The 18,815-nt window shown below is 64.2% G+C and overlaps 3 protein-coding genes across 8 annotated transcripts; 2 read left to right on the forward strand and 1 right to left on the reverse strand.

Annotated features, from left to right (window-relative positions):
• The first annotated feature begins 785 nt into the window (after window positions 1–785).
• Window positions 786–9,576, forward strand: BCKDK (branched chain keto acid dehydrogenase kinase). Of its 5 annotated transcripts, none has more exons than XM_074567946.1 (12): window positions 786–888; window positions 2,491–2,655; window positions 2,930–2,998; window positions 3,956–4,066; window positions 4,215–4,262; window positions 4,511–4,630; window positions 4,764–4,862; window positions 4,963–5,036; window positions 5,791–5,919; window positions 6,601–6,690; window positions 7,745–7,906; window positions 8,018–9,576. In XM_074567946.1, the coding sequence occupies exons 2-12, from the start codon at window positions 2,494–2,496 to the stop codon at window positions 8,160–8,162; spliced, it is 1,209 nt and encodes a 402-aa protein (XP_074424047.1). In that variant the 5' UTR covers window positions 786–888; window positions 2,491–2,493; the 3' UTR covers window positions 8,163–9,576. The 5 variants fall into 5 exon arrangements, 4 of the variants coding, with proteins under 4 accessions (XP_074424047.1, XP_074424049.1, XP_074424050.1 ...); XM_074567948.1 differs by lacking the exon at window positions 786–888 and adding an exon at window positions 1,002–1,015; XM_074567949.1 differs by lacking the exon at window positions 786–888 and adding an exon at window positions 1,024–1,098.
• On the forward strand, window positions 8,158–9,576 carry LOC141735312 (uncharacterized). The gene is made up of 2 exons (XM_074567944.1): window positions 8,158–9,267; window positions 9,309–9,576. Exons 1-2 carry the CDS (start codon window positions 8,230–8,232, stop codon window positions 9,516–9,518), a joined length of 1,248 nt encoding a protein of 415 aa, XP_074424045.1. The 5' UTR covers window positions 8,158–8,229; the 3' UTR covers window positions 9,519–9,576.
• LOC141735324 (uncharacterized) lies at window positions 9,573–15,770 on the reverse strand. Of its 2 annotated transcripts, XM_074567970.1 has the most exons (3): window positions 15,108–15,770; window positions 10,474–10,755; window positions 10,222–10,440 (listed from the first exon to the last, which is right to left on the reverse strand). In XM_074567970.1, the coding sequence occupies exons 1-3, from the start codon at window positions 15,361–15,363 to the stop codon at window positions 10,364–10,366; spliced, it is 615 nt and encodes a 204-aa protein (XP_074424071.1). In that variant the 5' UTR covers window positions 15,364–15,770; the 3' UTR covers window positions 10,222–10,363. The 2 variants fall into 2 exon arrangements, with proteins under 2 accessions (XP_074424069.1, XP_074424071.1); XM_074567968.1 differs by having other exon boundaries at window positions 9,573–10,755.
• Window positions 15,771–18,815: the final 3,045 nt, after the last annotated feature.

Raw genomic sequence — 18,815 nt, forward strand, 5'->3', positions numbered from 1 at the left:
TGTCTGGGACCCCTTAATTTCTCCCTCACAAGGTGCCTGGGCGTTGGGGACCCCCCTCATGAGGGACCCTCGTGTGGGGGGGCCCCCTTACAGCCCCCCAATAAGGGACTCAGCCATTGGGGACCCCCCCTCATGAGGGGCCCAGGTATGGGGGAACCCCCTTGCAGCCCCCCAGTAAGGGACTCAGCCATTGGGGACCCCCCCATGAGGGACCCAGGCCTCTGGGACCCCCTTCCCCTCCCCTAATAAGGCACCCAGTTCTCTGGGACCCCCCCCATGAGGGACCCAAGTGCAGGGGGACCCCCTTGCAGCCCCCCAACAAGGAACCCAGGCCTCTGGGACCCCCCTGTGAGGGCCCAGGTATGTGGGGAGCCCCTTACAGCCCCCCCAGTAAGGGGCCCAGGCATGTGAGTCCCCCTCATGAGGGACCCAAGTGCGAGGGGACCCCCTTGCAGCCCCCCCGTAAGGGACCCGGGCCTCTGGGACCCCCTCACGAGGGAGCCAGGGATCTGGGGACCCCTTCCCCCCCCACCACCCCAAGGGATCCAGGCACCGGGGAGCCCCTCCCGAGGGCCCCAGCCGCCTGGGGGGGTTCCCCCCACACCCTTCCACCGACCCCCCACTAACGCACCGGCGGAGCAGGGCCCGGGGCCCTCCTGTCACCTCCCGGGACTCCATTTCCCGTCGGGCCTCGCAAAATGGCGCCGCCCCCTCCCACAAAATGGCGCCGGGGCCGTTCCCGCCCTTCGGCGCGGCGCGTGCGCAGTGCCCCGCCCCTCCCCGGTCGGGCCGAACCATTCTGAGGAGGAGCGGGGGGGGGGGTGGCAGCGGACGGGGCCACGCTGAGGGGAGCCGGGGGGGGACTCGGACGCCTGGGTCCGCTGGCTGGTGAGTTGTGGGGGGGTCCCGGACGGCTGGGTCCCTTTTTTGGGGGGAAACTGAGGGAAAATGGGAATCCGGGACGGCTGGGCCCTCTCTGGAGGGGATTGGGGGTTGTCCCGGACCTGGGTCACTTGTAGGGGCACGGGGACTGAGGGGACAAGTGGGGCCCGGACGCCTGGGTCCCCTCTTGGGTGTCGGGAAAGGGGGTCCCGGAAGGCTGGTTCCCTTTTTTGGGGGTCACTGAGGAAAAAAGGGAGTCTGGGACGGCTGGGGTCCCCTCCGGGGGTCGGGACTGAGGGGACAAGTCGGGCCCGGACGCCTGGGTCCCCTCTGGGAGGTCGGGAAAGGGGGTCCCGGACATCTGTGTCCCCTTTTTTGGGGTAAACTGAGGAAAAAAGGGAGTCCGGGACGCCTGGGTCTGCTCTTGGGGGGTGGAAAAGGGGACCCCGTGCAGCTGGTTCTCTTTTTTGGGGGACACTGAGGAAAAAAGGGAGTCTGGGACGGCTGGGGTCCCCTCCGGGGGTCGGGACTGAGGGGACAAGTGGGGCCCGGATGCCTGGGTCCCCTCTTGGGGGTCGGGAAAGGGGGTCCCGGACATGTGTGTCCCCTTTTTTGGGGGAAACTGAGTAAAAAAGGGAGTCCGGGACACCTGAGTCTCCTCTGGGGGGGGGGGAATAGGAAAGGGGGTCCCAGACTCCTGGGTCCCTTGCGGGAGGGTGTCTGTGAGGGTCCCTGGGGACAGGTAGGGGTCCTTTGGGGGGCTGTGAGGGTCCTTGGGGTGGTGTGGGGGGTCCCAGAGGGTAGTGGGGGGTCCCTGGGGGGGCTGTGGGTGTCCCTGAGGGGGTGTGGGGGGGTGTCCCTGGGGGATTGTGGGTGTCCTGGGGGGTTGTGGGGTTCTTTAGGAGGCTGTGGGGGTCCCTGGGGGTGTTGTGTGCGTTCTTGGGTGGTTTTGGGGGTCCTTGGGGGTGTGTGTGGGTCCCTGGGGGGGCTTTTGGGGTCCTTGGGGGAGGTATTGGGGTCTCTGGGGGACTGAGGGGATCCTTAGGGGGCTATGGGGGTCCTGAGGGGCTGGGGGGGGGCTGTGGAGGTCCCTGGGGGGGCTTTTGGGGTCCTTGGGGGAGGTATTAGAGTCTCTGGGGGACTGAGGGGGTCCTTAGCGGGCTGTGGGTGTTCTTTGGGGGCTGGGGGGCTCCATGGTGGGGGCATGGGGGTCTTTAGGGGGGGTGGGGGTGTCCCTGGGGGTGGGGGGGAGTCCCTGGGGAGGGGCTTTTGGGGTCCTTAGGGGACTGTGGGGGTCTCTGGGGAGGGTATAGGGGTCGTTAGGGGGGGTGGGTGTCCCTGGGGGTGTATAGGGGTCCTTAGGCGGCTGGGGGGCTCCTGGGGGGGGTATGGGGGTCCTTAGGGGGCTGTGGGGGTCCCTTGGGGGGGCTGTGGGGCTCCCTGGGGGGGGTACGGGGGTCCTTAGCAGGGTGTGGGGGTCCCTGTCTCCACGTGTCCCTACCCAACCCCCCCAGTTCCCATATCCATGGAGGGACCCAGGCGTTTGGGCCCCCCCTTCCCTGCCTCCCCCCACCTTCTCCCCTTCTTCTCCCCCCCCTCCTTCCCCAGGAGATGCTGCGGCGGGTTTTGGGGGGCCGGCGAGGGGGGGCTCTGCCCCCCCTTCCCCCCACCCGGGCAGCCGCCGACCAAACGCCGCCTGACCTGGCCCGGGAGCGCTCCAAAGCCGTCACCTCCTTCTACCACCAGCCCGCCATCGACGTCGCCGCCGAGAAGGTGGGACCCCGGGGGTCAGGGTCGGGGTCGGGGGGGGGAGACAGGGACATCCCCAGAGTCTGGGAGGGGACCCCAAAATCTGGGGGGGGGGGGGAACCCTGGTGTCTGTGGGGGGACCCCGGGAGGGGACCCCGCTGTTGGCAGGAGCCGGGTGCGCCAGAGTTGTGGAGGATCTGGGAGCGTACGAGGGGGGACCCAGGTGTCTGGGGGGCATCCCCGCATCCGGGTGACATCCCCCCTCCCTTGTTGTGTCCCCCCCCCGCCCCAATAACAGCCCTCGGTGCGCTTGACCCCCACCACCATGTTGTACTCGGGGCGCTCGCAGGACGGCAGCCACATCCTGGTGAGGGGAGGGGGGGGAGAACGGGGGCACCTCGGCATTTTGGGGGGAAACCTGGCATTTTGGAAGGGGGACAGCAGGGGTTTGGGGGGACACAGGGGTTCGGGGAGGGGACCCAGGCATCTGGGGGGACCCAGGTGTCTGGGGGGGGGGGGGGCGGATCCTGTGTCTTGGGGGACCCGGGTGTCTGGGTGGGGGGAAACTGTGTCTTGGGGGGGCCTGGGTGTCTGGGGGGGGACGGACCCGGGTGGTTTTGGGGGTCCAGGCAGGAAGGGACTCAGGCGTCTGGGGGTACCCGGGTGTCTGGGTGGGGGGGACCCGGGTGGTTTTGGGGGTCCGGGCAGGAGGGGACCCAGGCGTCTGGTGGGGACCCATGTGTCTGGGTGGGGGGGGATCCTGTGTCTTGGGGGACCTGGATGGTTTTGGGGGTCCGGGGGGGGGGAAAACTGTGTCTTGGGGGACCCCGGTGGTTTTGGAGGTCTGGGCAGGAGGAGACCCATGTGTTTGGGGGGGACCCAGGCGTCTGGGTGGGGGGAAACTGTGTTTTGGGGGGACCCGGGCATCTGGGTCGGGGGGGGATCCTGTGTCTTGAGGGACCGGGGTGGTTTTGGGGGTCCGGGCAGGGGGGGGACCCAGGTGCCTGGGGGGGGGGACACCCAGGTGGTTTTGGGGGTCTGGGCAGGAGGGGACCCAGGCGTCTGGTGGGGACCCACGTGTCTGGGTGGGGGGGACCCTGTGTCTTGGGGGACCCAGGTGCCTGGGGGGGGGAAACTGTGTCTTGGGGGGACCTGGGTGGGGGGGACCCTGTGTCTTGGGGGACCCAGGTGTCTGGGGCGGGGGGGAAACTGTGTCTTGGGGGGACCTGGGTGTCTGGGTGGGGGGGGACCCTGTGTCTTGGGGGACCCCAGCGTCCAGCTGCCCCCTCTTTTCCCCACTTCCCCCCCCCCCCGCCCCCCCAAGAAAAGTGCCCGCTACCTCCAGCAAGAGCTGCCGGTGCGCATCGCCCACCGCATCAAGGGCTTCCGCAGCCTCCCCTTCATCATCGGCTGCAACCCCACCATCCTCCACGTGGTGCGTCCTGGGGAGGGGACACCCGGGGGGGGGACACCCTGGTGTCCTGGGGAGGGGACCCTGGCGTCCAGGGGGGACCCAGGTGTCGGGGGAGAGGACCCCGGCGTCTGGGTGCTGATGTTGTTTGTGTCCCCCCTCCCCTTTCCAGCACGAGCTGTACATCCGTGCCTTCCAGAAGCTCAGCGATTTCCCGCCTGTGAGTGTCACCCGCCGTCCCCGTGTCACCCTCGCCCCCGTCACCCACGTGTCACCCTCGCCCCCGTCACCCACGTGTCCCCGCATCGCCCTGTCCCTGGGTCACCCTGTCCTGGTGTCACCCCCGGCCGCGCACCACCCTCTCCCAGTCCCTTCCCCGTCTCGCCCGCGGGGGTGACGCGGGGTGGGTGACGGGGTGCTCCCCCCCCCCCCCCCCCCCACGCCGTCACCGCGTCCCCGCGTCCCCAGATCCAGGCGCGGGGGGACGAGGCGCGGTACTGCGCCCTGCTGCGGCAGCTGCTGGAGGACCACAAGGACGTGGTGACGCTCTTGGCCGAGGGGCTGCGCGAGTGTCGCCGTCACATCCAGGTACCCCACGCCGGGGGGTCGCGTCCCCGTCTCTCCCCCCCCCCCCCCGGGATACCTGGGGTCCTTTTTGGGGTGTAAGGGGGGGGTTGGCCCCCCTGCCCCCCACCAAGACGCCTGGGTTCCCCCCCCTCAGGACGAGCGCATGCTGCGGCCTTTCCTGGACAAGACGCTGACGTCGCGGCTGGGGATGCGGATGTTGGCCGCCCACCACCTGGCCCTGCACGAGGACAAGGTGGGACGGCACCTATAGGGGGCTGGGGGGGGGGCACCTATATCCCCCCCTATAGGTACTGACCCCCTCCAGGCTTTTGTCCCCCCCTACCACCCTATAGCCCGACTTTGTGGGCATCATCTGCACCCGCCTCTCCCCAAAGAAGCTCATCGAGAAGTGGGTCGACTTCGCCCGGTGAGGCGCCTATGGGGCTATAGGGGGCTGGTGTGTGTGTGGGGGTGTGCCTATGGGGCCACAGGGGTCCCCCTGTGGGCTATAGGTGGGCTATAGGGCTTCTATGGGGGTTTGGGGGGGGCTGTAAGCTTTTCTCTGGGGGTCCTGTGGGCGTCCCTATGGGGGTATAAAGGCGCCGCGGGGCTCCTGTGGGGCTCTGTGGGTCGTATGAAGGCTTCCTCTGGGCTATAGGGCACCCTATAAGGGCTTCTGTGGGGTTACAGCAGCTCTGGGGGGGTTCTTATGGGGCTATAAGGGGTTGTAGGGGGATCCTATGGGGTTCCTGGAGGGTCTGTCTAGGGCTATAGGAGTTCTTAGGAGAGTCCCTATGGGGCTGCAGGGTCTGTGTGTGACTATAAAGATTCCTTATGGGGCTGTAGGGGTCCTGGGGGCAGGGGGGGGTTCTCGTGGGATTGTAGGGAGTCCTGGGGAGTTTCTATAGGGACAGAGGGTCTATATAGGGTTATAGGAGTTTCTATGAGGGGCTCTATAGAGGCTCTATGGGGTTTCCGTGGGGGTCCCTATGGGGCTATAGGTGGCTATAGGGATTCTCCTGAGGGTCTTTGTGGGGCCGTAGGGGCCCTGTGGGGCCATAGGGTTTCCCAGGAGGGATTTAGGGGTCGGGGAGAGGTTCTCGTATGGGGTTGGGGGTGACGGGGGGGGGTGTGTGTGTGGTGGGGGGGGGTGTTGTCCGGGTGACCGCGGGGGTCCGCAGGCGGCTGTGCGAGCACCAGTACGGGAACGCGCCGCGGGTGCGCATCAACGGGCACGTGGCGGCGCGGTTCCCCTTCATCCCCCTGCCCCTCGACTACGTCCTGCCCGAGCTGCTCAAGAACGCCATGAGGTATGGGGGCTGTAGGGGGCAGGAGCGGGTCGGGGGGGGGTTATAGGGGGCGGGAGGGGGGTATGGGAGGAGCTATAGGGGGATGTTCCGGGGGTTCACAAGGGAGATATGGGGTTTTCGGGGCAGGGGGGGATAAGGTGCGGCGTGGGGCTTTAGAGGGTGCATGGGGTCTATAGGGGGCGGGTAGGGTCTTATAGGGAGCGTGTGGGATCTATAGGGGGCAGATGAGGTCCTAGAGGGGGCGGGTAGGGTCTTATAGGAGGGGTATGGGATATATAGGGGGCGGATGAGGTCCCTTAGGGGGCGATGTGGGGCTCTCAGGGGAGGGATGGGGTTTTCAATGGGGATAAAGGAGGTTACAGGGCTCTATAGGGGTTGCGTGGGGTCTATAAGGGGTGTATGGGACCTATAGAGGGTGTGTGGGGCCCCATGGGGGGGGTGGAGAGAGCCTATAGGGAGGGCGTGGGGCCGTAAGGGGGGGAAACGAGGCTTTACCGGGGAGATGGGGGTTTCTGGAGCGGGTAAAGGAGGCTACAGGGCCCTATAGAGGATCTATAAGGGTCTTATAGAGAAGGTATGGGGCTTCTGGGGGGGGCGTGGGGCCATAAGGGGCTGTGTGGGCTGTACGGGGGGGTGTATGGGGCCATAGGGGGCTCTAGGGGACCGTCTGGGGCGGCGCAGGGCGACGATGGAGTCCCACCTCGACACCCCCTACAACGTCCCCGACATCGTGGTCACCATCGCCAACAACGACATCGACCTCGTCATCCGGTACCGGGGGGTGGGGAGGGTGTTCCCGGGGTCGGGGGGAGTCTCCAGCGTGTCCCCATAGATGTCCCCGGGGTGGCCTTCGGTACCGGGGGGTGGGGAGGGTGTCCCCGGCGTTGGGGGGAGTCTCCAGTGTGTCCCCATAGATGTCCCCGGGGTGGCCTTCGCTACCGGGGGGTCCCTGTGGTGTCCCCATGTCCTCGGGGATGGTCTCGGTGGTGTCCCCAAGATGTTCTGAGCTAGTGGGGGTTCTCCATGCTGTCCCCATGGATGGTCTCGGTGGTGTCCCCAAGATGTTCTGAGCTAGTGGGGGTTCTCCGTGGTGTCCCCATGGATGGTCTCCATGGTGTCCCCACATCCATGGATGTCCCCAAGATGTTCTGAGGTAGTGGGGGTTCTCCATGCTGTCCCCATGGATGGTCTCGGTGGTGTCCCCAAGATGTTCTGAGCTAGTGGGGGTTCTCCATGGTGTCCCCATGGATGGTCTCGGTGGTGTCCCCAAGATGTTCTGAGCTAGTGGGGGTTCTCCATGGTGTCACCATGGATGGTCTCCATGGTGTCCCCACATCCATGGATGTCCCCAAGATGTTCTGAGCTAGTGGGGTTTCTCCAAGGTGTCCCCATGGATGGTCTCCATGGTGTCCCCAAGATGTTCTGAGCTAGTGGGGGTTCTCCATGGTGTCCCCATGGATGGTCTCCATGGTGTCCCCACATCCATGGATGTCCCCAAGATGTTCTGAGCTAGTGGGGGTTCTCCAAGGTGTCCCCGTGGATGGTCTCCAAGGTGTCCCCAAGATGTTCTGAGCTAGTGGGGGTTCTCCACGGTGTCCCAATGGATGGTCTCCATGGTGTCCCCACATCCACGGATGTCCCCAAGATGTTCTGAGCTAGTGGAGGTTCTCCGTGGTGTCCCCATGCCCGTGCCCATCCCCAAGACATTCTTCTCTACCTGGGGCGCCTCCACCTCCTCCCCTCTGGTGCCCCCCCATCTTCGGGCCTCCCCTGAGAGGTCTCCCCCATGTGTGTGTGTGTCCCCCCCCCACGCTCTCCTCCCCAGGATCTCTGACCGGGGCGGTGGCATCCCCCACGACCTCCTGGACAAGGTGACCGAGTACCACTTCAGCACGGCCGAGGCCAGCGCCCAGGACCCCCGCTTGGGGGGCCCCTTCCGCAACCTCCTGGACTTCAGCAACAGCGGCCAGGCCTGCCCCATGCACGGGTACGTCACCGCGGAGGGACACCAAAGGTGGTCCCCCCCCGTCCCCGCTCCTCCAACCCCGCGGGACCCCCTGGTGACCCACGGCTGCCCCCCCCCACCCCACCCCTGCAGGTTCGGGTTCGGGCTGCCCACCTCGAGGGCCTACGCCGAGTACTTGGGGGGCTCGCTCTGCCTGCAGTCGCTGCAGGGGGTGGGCACCGACGTCTACCTGCGCCTGCGTCACATCGACGGCAAGGGGGAGAGCTTCCGAATCTAGGGGGAGCCTGGACGCCTGGGTTCCTCCTGCCACCACCGCCCCACACGCCTGGGGCCCGGAGACCCCAATGTTGGACGTTCATCGTCGGGGAGGTCAAGGTTCTTCTGGAGAACCCTCCCATATTGGACGTTCATCGTCGTGGAGGTCAAGGTTCTTCTGGAGAACCCCCCCACGTTGGACGTTCATCGTTGTGGAGGTCAAGGTTCTTCCGGAGAACCCCCCCACGTTGGATGTTCATCGTCGTGGAGGTCAAGGTTCTTCTGGAGAACCCCCCCACGTTGGACGTTCATCGTCGTGGAGGTCAAGGTTCTTCTGGAGAACCCCCCCACGTTGGACGTTCATCGTCGTGGAGGTCAAGCTTCTTCTGGAGAACCCTCCCATATTGGACATTCATCGTCGCGGAGGTCAAGGTTCTTCTGGAGAACCCCCCCACGTTGGACGTTCATTGTCAGGGAGGTCAAGGTTCTTCTGGAGAACCCTCCCATATTGGACGTTCATCGTCGTGGAGGTCAAGGTTCTTCTGGAGAACCCCCCCACGTTGGACGTTCATTGTCGTGGAGGTCAAGCTTCTTCTGGAGAACCCTCCCATATTGGACATTCATCGTTGCGGAGGTCAAGGTTCTTCTGGAGAACTCCCCCACGTTGGACGTTCATTGTCAGGGAGGTCAAGGTTCCTCTGCAGAACCCCCCTGTGTCAGACATTGAGCATCATGGACATCAAGGTTCCTCCAGAACCCCTCCATGTTGGACGTTCATCGTCATGGAGTTCAAGGTTCTTCTGGAGAACCCTCCCATATTGGATGTTCACCGTCATGGAGATCAAGGTGCTCCTGGAGAACCTCCCCACGTTGGACGTTCACCATCATGGAGGTCACAGTGCTGGAGAACCTCCCCACGTTGGACGTTCACCATCATGGAGGTCACGGAACCTCCTCACGTTGGACATTCATCGTCTCAGACGTCATGGTCCTCCTGGAGAACCTCCCCACGTTGGACGTTCACCATCATGGAGGTCACGGAACCTCCCCACGTTGGACGTTCATCGTCTCGGACGTCATGGTCCTCCTGGAGAACCTCCCCACGTTGGACGTTCACCATCACGGAGGTCACGGAACCTCCCCACGTTGGACGTTCACTGTCATGGAGGTCACGGAACCTCCCCATGTTGGACGTTCATCATCATGGAGGTCACGGTGCTCCTGGAGAACCTCCCCACGTTGGACGTTCACCATCACGGAGGTCAAGGTGCTCCTGGACACCTGGGTCCCTTGGACATTGGGGTGCCCACCACCCCCCCCCCAAGACACTGGGGTTCCTGCCTTCCTCCCCCCCCCCAGCCCTGTTTGGCTTCGTTAGGGCCCCCCTCGTTAACGGCAGCGGGGAGCCCCCTCATTAAAGCTGCAGACGGTGCCAAGGGGAGAGGGTTTATTGGGGACCCAGGGGAGGGGGCGGGGTCGAGGAGGAGGAGGAGGAGGAGGAGGGGAGGGGGGAGGAAGGCTGAGAGGGCCCAGAAGCCCCCTTCAGCCTATTTTTTGCCCCAAATCCGTCTTCATCGTCGTCATCTTCCTCCTTCTCGTCATCTGCCCTCGGGGGGCGTCCGTCATCTTCCTCGGGGCGTCCGTCATCATCTTCAGGGCGTCCCTCATCTTCCTCGGGGCGTCCCTCATCTTCCTCGGGGCGTCCGTCATCATCTTCAGGGCGTCCCTCATCTTCCTCGGGGCGTCCGTCATCATCTTCCTCGGGGCGTCCCTCATCTTCCTCGGGGTGTCCGTCATCATCTTCAGGGCGTCCCTCATCTTCCTCGGGGTGTCCTTCATCACTGACCCTCTTCTCGTGGTCTCCAGCCTCCTCAAGGTCTCCATGGCCATCCTCCTCCTCAGAGTCTCCACCATCTTCTTCCTCGGGGTCTCCGTCCTCCTCCTCGCCGTCACCTTCCTCCTCAGGGCCTCCATCTTCATCGCCACCTTCCTCCTCAGGATCTCCGTCTTCACCATCCTCCTCCTCCTCAGGGCCTCCATCTTCCTCCTCATGGCCTCCATTTACCTCCTCACCCCCACCTTCCTCCTCCTCAGGGCCTCCATCTTCACCACCATCCTCCTCCTCGGGGTCTCCATCCTCCTCCTCCTCAGAGTCTCCCTCCTCTTCCTCACCACCCTCTTCCTCCTCCGGGTCTCCATCTTCCCCCCTCCGTGTCACCTCTCCTACTCGGCGGCGTCTCCTTCCTCTTCCCCGGCGTCTCCATCCTCCTCCTCGCCATCACCTTCAGCACCTCCGTCACCTTCCTCCTCCTCAGGGCCTCCATCTTCGTCACCTTCCTCCTCCTCAGGGCCTGCATCATCGTCTTCCTCCTTGTGCTCTCCATCTACCTCCTCACCATCCCCTTCCTCCTCCCCAGGGCCTCCACCTTCACCGCCCTCCTCCTCCTCCTCCTCCTCCTCCTCGGGGCCTTCATCCTCGTCCTCGGAGTCTCCCTCCTCTTCCTCCCGGGGGTCTCCTTCCTCCTCCTCCTCCTCCCGGTGCTCCTCCGGCGGGTGACAGCAGGGACAGTCGGAGCGGTGGGAGGGCTCGGCGTCGCGCTGGGGGTTGTAGAAGTCTGTAGGGGGGGGAACACGCACGCGTCACCTATAGGGTGTCACCTATGGAGTGTCACCTATGGGGGGGTGTCCCATGGGGTGTCCCCTATGGGGTGGTGGCACCGTGTAGGTGCCGGAGGACTCACCCATGGTCCCTGGATCCTCCGGGGTGTCATCTATGGGTTGTCACCTATAGGGTGTCCCATGGGGTGTCTCCCGTGGGGTGTCCCATGGGGTGTCACCTATAGGATGTCCCCTCTGGGGTGTCCCCTATGGGGTGGTGGCACCGTGTAGGTGCTGGAGGACTCACCCATGGTCCCTGGTTCCTCCGGGGTGTCTCCTATAGAATGTCCCCTGGGATGTCCCCTCTGGGGTGTCCCCTATAGAATGTCCCATGGGGTGTCCTCTATAGGATGTCCCCTCTGGGGTGTCCCCTATGGGGTGGTGGCACCGTGTAGGTGCCAGCGGACTCACCCATGGTCCCTGGATCCTCCAAGGTGTCTCCCATGGGGTGTCTCCTATAGAATGTCCCCTATGGGGTGTCCCATGGGGTGTCCCCTATAGAATGTCCCATGGGATGTCCCCTCTGGGGTGTCCCCTATAGGATGTCCCCTGTGGGGTGGTGGCACCGTGTAGGTGCTGGAGGACTCACCCATGGTCCCTGGTTCCTCTGGGGTGTCTCCTATAGAATGTCCCCTGGGATGTCCCCTCTGGGGTGTCTCTTATAGAATGTCCCCTCTGGGGCGTCCCCTATAGGATGTCCCCTGTGAGGTGTCCCCTATGGGGTGGTGGCACCGTGTAGGTGCCAGCGGACTCACCCATGGTCCCTGGATCCTCCAAGGTGTCCCCTATAGTGTGTCCCATGGAGTGTCTCCTATAGAATGTCCCCTGGGATGTCCCCTCTGGGGTGTCCCATGGGGTGTCCCCTATAGGATGTCCCCTATGGGGTGTCCCATGGGGTGTCTCTTATAGAATGTCCCACGGGATGTCCCCTATAGGGTGTCCCATGGGGTGTCTCCTATAGAATGTGCCATGGGGTGTCCCCTACAGGGTGTCCCCTCTGGGGTGTCCCCTATAGGATGTCCCCTGTGGGGTGGTGGCACCGTGTAGGTGCTGGAGGACTCACCCATGGTCCCTGGTTCCTCTGGGGTGTCTCCTATAGAATGTCCCCTGGGATGTCCCCTCTGGGGTGTCCCCTATGGGGTGTCCCATGGGGTGTCCCCTATAGGGTGTCCCCTGTGGGGTGGAGGCACGGCGTAGGTGCCGGCGGACTCACCCATGGTCCCTGGATCCTCCAAGGTGTCCCCTATAGTGTGTCCCATGGAGTGTCTCCTATAGAATGTCCCATGGGCTGTCCCCTATGGGGTGTCCCCTATAGGGTGTCCCCTGTGGGGTGTCCCCTATGGGGTGGTGGCACCGTGTAGGTGCTGGAGGACTCACCCATGGTCCCTGGTTCCTCCGGGGTGTCTCCTATAGAATGTCCCCTGGGATGTCCCCTCTGGGGTGTCCCCTATAGAATGTCCCATGGGTTGTCCCCTATAGGGTGTCCCCTATAGGATGTCCCCTGTGGGGTGGTGGCACCGTGTAGGTGCTGGAGGACTCACCCATGGTCCCTGGTTCCTCTGGGGTGTCCCCTCTGGGATGTCCCCTCTGGGATGTCCCCTCTGGGGTGTCCCCTATGGGGTGTCCCATGGGGTGTCCCCTATAGGGTGTCCCCTGTGGGGTGTCCCCTATGGGGTGGAGGCACGGCGTAGGTGCCGGCGGACTCACCCATGGTCCCTGGATCCTCCAAGGTGTCCCCTATAGTGTGTCCCATGGAGTGTCTCCTATAGAATGTCCCCTGGGATGTCCCCTCTGGGGTGTCCCCTCTGGGGTGTCCCATGGGGTGTCCCCTATAGGATGTCCCCTATGGGGTGTCCCATGGGGTGTCTCTTATAGAATGTCCCATGGGATGTCCCCTATAGGGTGTCCCATGGGGTGTCTCCTATAGAATGTCCCATGGGGTGTCCCCTATAGGATGTCCCCTGTGGGGTGTCCCCTATGGGGTGTCCCATGGGGTGTCCCCTATAGGGTGTCCCCTGTGGGGTGTCCCCTATGGGGTGGTGGCACCGTGTAGGTGCCGGCGGACTCACCCATGGTCCCTGGATCCTCCAAGGTGTCTCCCATGGGGTGTCTCCTATAGAATGTCCCCTATGGGGTGTCCCATGGGGTGTCTCCTATAGAATGTCCCATGGGGTGTCCCCTATAGGGTGTCCCCTATAGGGTGTCCCATGGGGTGTCCCCTATGGGGTGGTGGCACCGTGTAGGTGCTGGAGGACTCACCCATGGTCCCTGGATCCTCTGGGGTGTCACCTATGGGGTGTCCCATGGAGTGTCTCCTATAGAATGTCCCATGGGGTGTCCCCTACAGGGTGTCCCCTCTGGGGTGTCCCCTATAGGATGTCCCCTGTGGGGTGGTGGCACCGTGTAGGTGCTGGAGGACTCACCCATGGTCCCTGGATCCTCTGGGGTGTCACCTATGGGGTGTCCCATGGAGTGTCCCCTATAGGATGTCCCCTGTGGGGTGTCCCCTATGGGGTGGTGGCACCGTGTAGGTGCTGGAGGACTCACCCATGGTCCCTGGATCCTCTGGGGTGTCACCTATGGGGTGTCCCATGGAGTGTCCCCTATAGGATGTCCCCTGTGGGGTGTCCCCTATGGGGTGGTGGCACCGTGTAGGTGCTGGAGGACTCACCCATGGTCCCTGGTTCCTCCGGGGTGTCTCCTATAGAATGTCCCCTCTGGGATGTCCCCTCTGGGGTGTCCCCTATGGGGTGTCCCCTATAGGGTGTCCCCTGTGGGGTGTCCCCTATGGGGTGGAGGCACGGCGTAGGTGCTGGAGGACTCACCCATGGTCCCTGGATCCTCCAAGGTGTCCCCTATAGTGTGTCCCATGGAGTGTCTCCTATAGAATGTCCCATGGGCTGTCCCCTATAGGGTGTCCCCTATAGGGTGTCCCCTGTGGGGTGTCCCCTATGGGGTGGTGGCACCGTGTAGGTGCTGGAGGACTCACCCATGGTCCCTGGATCCTCCAAGGTGTCCCCTATAGTGTGTCCCATGGAGTGTCTCCTATAGAATGTCCCATGGGCTGTCCCCTATAGGATGTCCCCTATAGGATGTCCCCTGTGAGGTGTCCCCTATGCGGTGGTGGCACCGTGTAGGTGCTGGAGGACTCACCCATGGTCCCTGGTTCCTCTGGGGTGTCTCCTATAGAATGTCCCCTGGGATGTCCCCTCTGGGGTGTCCCCTATAGAATGTCCCATGGGGTGTCCCCTATAGGGTGTCCCCTATAGGATGTCCCCTGTGGGGTGGTGGCACCGAGTAGGTGCTGGAGGACTCACCCATGGTCCCTGGTTCCTCTGGGGTGTCTCCTATAGAATGTCCCCTGGGATGTCCCCTCTGGGGTGTCCCCTATAGAATGTCCCATGGGGTGTCCCCTATAGGGTGTCCCCTGTGGGGTGTCCCCTATGGGGTGGTGGCACCGTGTAGGTGCCGGCGGACTCACCCATGGTCCCTGGATCCTCCAAGGTGTCCCCTATAGTGTGTCCCATGGAGTGTCTCCTATAGAATGTCCCATGGGATGTCCCCTGTGGGGTGTCCCATGGGGTGTCCCCTATAGGATGTCCCCTATGGGGTGTCCCATGGGGTGTCTCTTATAGAATGTCCCACGGGATGTCCCCTATAGGGTGTCCCATGGGGTGTCTCCTATAGAATGTGCCATGGGGTGTCCCCTACAGGGTGTCCCCTCTGGGGTGTCCCCTATAGGATGTCCCCTTTGGGGTGGTGGCACCGTGTAGGTGCTGGAGGACTCACCCATGGTCCCTGGTTCCTCTGGGGTGTCTCCTATAGAATGTCCCCTGGGATGTCCCCTCTGGGGTGTCCCCTATGGGGTGTCCCATGGGTTGTCTCCTATAGGGTGTCCCCTATAGGGTGTCCCCTATGGGGTGGAGGCACGGCGTAGGTGCCGGCGGACTCACCCATGGTCCCTGGATCCTCCAAGGTGTCCCCTATAGTGTGTCCCATGGAGTGTCTCCTATAGAATGTCCCATGGGCTGTCCCCTATGGGGTGTCCCCTATAGTGTGTCCCATGGAGTGTCTCCTATAGAATGTCCCATGGGCTGTCCCCTATAGGGTGTCCCCTATAGGATGTCCCCTATGGGGTGTCCCCTGTGGGGTGGTGGCACCGTGTAGGTGCTGGAGGACTCACCCATGGTCCCTGGTTCCTCCGGGGTGTCTCCTATAGAATGTCCCCTCTGGGGTGTCCCCTATAGGGTGTCCCCTGTGGGGTGTCCCCTATGGGGTGGAGGCACGGCGTAGGTGCCGGCGGACTCACCCATGGCTCCCGGCTGCTCCAGCAGCTCCAGCAGCTCCAGCAGGACCCGGCACGTCTCCTCCCCCCGGGCCACCGCCAGCGCCCGCAGCCGCCGGGCCCAGCCCCGGCCCCCCGCGGCCCCCAGCGCCGCCTCCTCGGGGGGACTCAGCGCCCCCCGGCGCCGCAGCCCCCCCAGCAGCGCCCCCCGCGGCACCGCCCGCAGCCGCCGCTCCAGCGCCCGGCCCCCGCCCCGCACCCGCGCCAGCGCCCGCGGCATGGCCGGGCTATAGGGGGCGGAGGAGGGGCTCTGTATGGCGGTCGCTGGAGCTATAGGGGGCGGAGGAGGGGCTCTGTGCGGGGGGCGGAGGAGCTATAGGGGGCGGAGGAGAGGCTCTATATGGCCGTCACTGGGTCTATAGGGGGCGGAGGAGGGGCTCTATATGGCGGTTGCTGGAGCTATAGGGGACGGAGGAGGGGCTCTGTGCGGGGGGCGGAGGAGCTATAGGGGGCGGAGGAGGGGCTCTGTATGGCGGTCGCTGGGTCTATAGGGGGCGGAGGAGCTATAGGGGGCGGAGGAGGGGCTCTGTATGGCGGTCGCTGGGTCTATAGGGGGCGGAGGAGCTATAGGGGGCGGAGGAGGGGCTCTGTATGGCGGTCGCTGGAGCTATAGGGGACGGAGGAGCTATAGGGGGCGGAGGAGGGGCTCTGTATGGCGGTCGCTGGGTCTATAGGGGGCGGAGGAGCTATAGGGGGCGGAGGAGGGGCTCTGTATGGCGGTCGCTGGGTCTATAGGGGGCGGAGGAGCTATAGGGGGCGGAGGAGGGGCTCTGTATGGCGGTCGCTGGAGCTATAGGGGACGGAGGAGCTATAGGGGGCGGAGGAGGGGCTCTGTATGGCGGTCGCTGGGTCTATAGGGGGCGGAGGAGCTATAGGGGGCGGAGGAGGGGCTCTGTATGGCGGTCGCTGGAGCTATAGGGGACGGAGGAGCTATAGGGGGCGGAGGAGGGGCTCTGTATGGCGGTCGCTGGGTCTATAGGGGGCGGAGGAGCTATAGGGGGCGGAGGAGGGGCTCTGTGCGGGGGGCGCCGGGGCTATAGGGGGCGGAGGAGGGGCTCTGTATGGCGGTCGCTGGGTCTATAGGGGGCGGAGGAGCTATAGGGGGCGGAGGAGGGGCTCTGTGCGGGGGGCGCCGGGGCTATAGGGGGCGGAGGAGGGGCTCTGTGCGGGGGGCACCGGATCTATAGGGGACGGAGCAGTCTATGCGGCGGTTGCTGGATCTATAGGGGGCAGAGGAGGGGCTCTATATGGCGGTCGCTGGATCTATAGGGGGCGGAGGAGGGGCTCTGTGCAGGGGGCACCAGATCTATAGGGGACGGAGCAGTCTATGCGGCGGTTGATGGATCTATAGGGGACGGAGGAGGGGCTCTATGCGTGGGGCACCGGAGCTATAGGGGACGGAGGAGGGGCTCTATATGGCGGTCACTGGATCTATAGGGGACGGAGGAGGGGGTCGATATGGCGGTTGCTGGGTCTATAGGGGGCGGAGGAGGGGCTCTGTGCGGGGGGCACCGGATCTATAGGGGACGGAGCAGTCTATGCGGCGGTTGCTGGATCTATAGGGGGCGGAGGAGGGGCTCTATATGGCGGTCACTGGGTCTATAGGGGGCGGAGGAGGGGCTCTATATGGCGGTTGCTGGGTCTATAGGGGGCGGAGGAGGGGCTCTGTGCGGGGGCACCGGATCTATAGGGGACGGAGCAGTCTATGCGGCGGTCGCTGGATCTATAGGGGGCGGAGGAGGGGCTCTATATGGCGGTTGCTGGATCTATAGGGGGCGGAGGAGGGGGTCAATATGGTGGTCGCTGGATCTATAGGGGACGGAGGAGGGGCTCTGTGCGGAGGGCGCCAGAGCTATAGGGGACGGAGCAGTCTATGGGGTGGTTGATGGATCTATAGGGGACGGAGGAGGGGCTCTGTGCGTGGGGCACCGGAGCTATAGGGGACGGAGGAGGGGGTCGATATGGTGGTTGCTGGATCTATAGGGGACGGAGGAGGGGCTCTATGCGTGGGGCACCGGAGCTATAGGGGACGGAGGAGAGGGTCGATATGGTGGTCGCTGGATCTATAGGGGACGGAGGAGGGGCTCTGTGCGGGGGGTGCTGGATCTATAGGGGACGGAGCAGTCTATGCGGCGGTTTCTGGATCTATAGGGGACGGAGGAGGGGCTCTGTGCGGCAGGCACCGGAGCTATAGGGGACGGAGCAGTCTCTGTGGCAGTTGATGGATCTATAGGGGACGGAGCAGTCTCTGCGTGGGCACCGGATCTATAGGGGACGGAGGAGGGTCTCTATGCGGCGGGCACCTGACCTATAGGGGACAGAGCAGTCTCTGAGCAGGCACCCGGCCTATAGGGAACGGAGGAGGGTCTCTCTATGGCGGTCGCTGGATCTATAGGGGACGGAGCAGTCTATATGGCAGGCACCCGACCTATAGGGGACGGAGGTGTCTATACGGCGGGCACCCGATCTATAGGGCACGGCGGAGGGTCTCTATATGGCGGGCACCCGATCTATAGGGGACAGCAGAGTCTATACGGCGGGCACCCGATCTATAGGGGATGGCGGAGTCTATACGGCGGGCACCAGATCTATAGGGGATGACAGAAAGTGTCTATATGTGATTGGCCGGATTTATAGGGGACGCCGCAGAGTCTCTATACGTGAGGGACTGGACCTATAGGGGACAGCGGATCTACAGGGGATGGTGGAGGGTCTCTATACGTGAGTGCCCGGCCCTATAGGGGACACTGGAGAGGCCCCAGCGTGGGGCTCAGCCCTATAGGGGACGGGCAGAGGGTCCCTGTATGCGAGTGCCTGGACCTATAGGGGAGAGTGGACCTATAGGGGATGGCATATGGGAGTGCCTGGACCTATAAGGGAAAATGGAGAGGCCCCATATGTCAATCCCCAGCCCTATAGGGGACGCCAGTGAGTCCCCAACCCTATAGGGGACACTGGAGAGTCCCAGCCCTATAGGGGACGGCAGAGCCTCCCCATAGGGGAGGGCCCAGCCCTATAGACCCCACCCCTATACGTGGAGGCTCAACCCTATAGGGTCCCCTCGCTGCTCGTGCCGCCCCACTGACCCCCCCCCCCCACCCTACAGGGGGCCAGGCCAGACCCTATAGACCCCCCCCCAGGCTTTGCCTACCCTATAGCTGCCCCCCCGCCGCCTCCCTACCTGCTCCCGGCCCCTATACGGCTCCTATACGGCCCTTATAGGGGCCCCCGGCTATTTTTAGCCCTGACCTTCGGGGCCGGCCAAGCCGGGCCCACGGTGACGTCGGAGCCAGCATGGACCCCATAGGTGACACCCCCACTCCCCGGGCTGGGGGGGAGGCGAGAGGGGTCCCTATAGGGTGCCATGTGGCTTGGGGGTCTCTATGGGTGCCCTATAGGTGTCCGTAGGGGTCCTATGGGGGAAGAGAGGTCGGGAGGGGGCGCTAGAGGGTTTCTATAGGGTCCCTGAGGCAGCGGAGGTGGCTATAGGGTTTCTATAGGGGAGCAGGGACTGGTGGGGGTCGCTATAGGGTCTCCGTAGGGTCCCTGAGGCAGCAGAGGTCGCTATAGCGTTTCTATAGGGTCCCTATGTGGGAACTAATGTTGGTAGGTGTCGCCATAGGGCCCCTATAGGGTCCCTGTGGTGGAGCAGGGACTGGTGGGGGTCGCTAT

The sequence above is a fragment of the Larus michahellis genome, chromosome 30 (genome assembly GCF_964199755.1).
Source record: "Larus michahellis chromosome 30, bLarMic1.1, whole genome shotgun sequence".
Taxonomy (NCBI): Eukaryota; Metazoa; Chordata; class Aves; order Charadriiformes; family Laridae; genus Larus; species Larus michahellis.

Coding starts and splice junctions, on each gene's coding strand:
- BCKDK (XM_074567946.1), top strand. CDS start 2,494: ATGCTGCGGCGGGTTTTGGGGGGCCGGCGAGGGGGGGCTCTGCCCCCC. Junction 2,656..2,929: donor TCGACGTCGCCGCCGAGAAG/GTGGGACCCCGG, acceptor CCCCAATAACAG/CCCTCGGTGCGCTTGACCCC. Junction 7,907..8,017: donor CAGGCCTGCCCCATGCACGG/GTACGTCACCGC, acceptor CCACCCCTGCAG/GTTCGGGTTCGGGCTGCCCA.
- LOC141735312 (XM_074567944.1), top strand. CDS start 8,230: ATGTTGGACGTTCATCGTCGGGGAGGTCAAGGTTCTTCTGGAGAACCC. Junction 9,268..9,308: donor GGACGTTCACCATCACGGAG/GTCACGGAACCT, acceptor ACTGTCATGGAG/GTCACGGAACCTCCCCATGT.
- LOC141735324 (XM_074567968.1), bottom strand. CDS start 15,363: ATGCCGCGGGCGCTGGCGCGGGTGCGGGGCGGGGGCCGGGCGCTGGAG. Junction 10,756..15,107: donor GGAGCAGCCGGGAGCCATGG/GTGAGTCCGCCG, acceptor CCCCCCCTACAG/ACTTCTACAACCCCCAGCGC.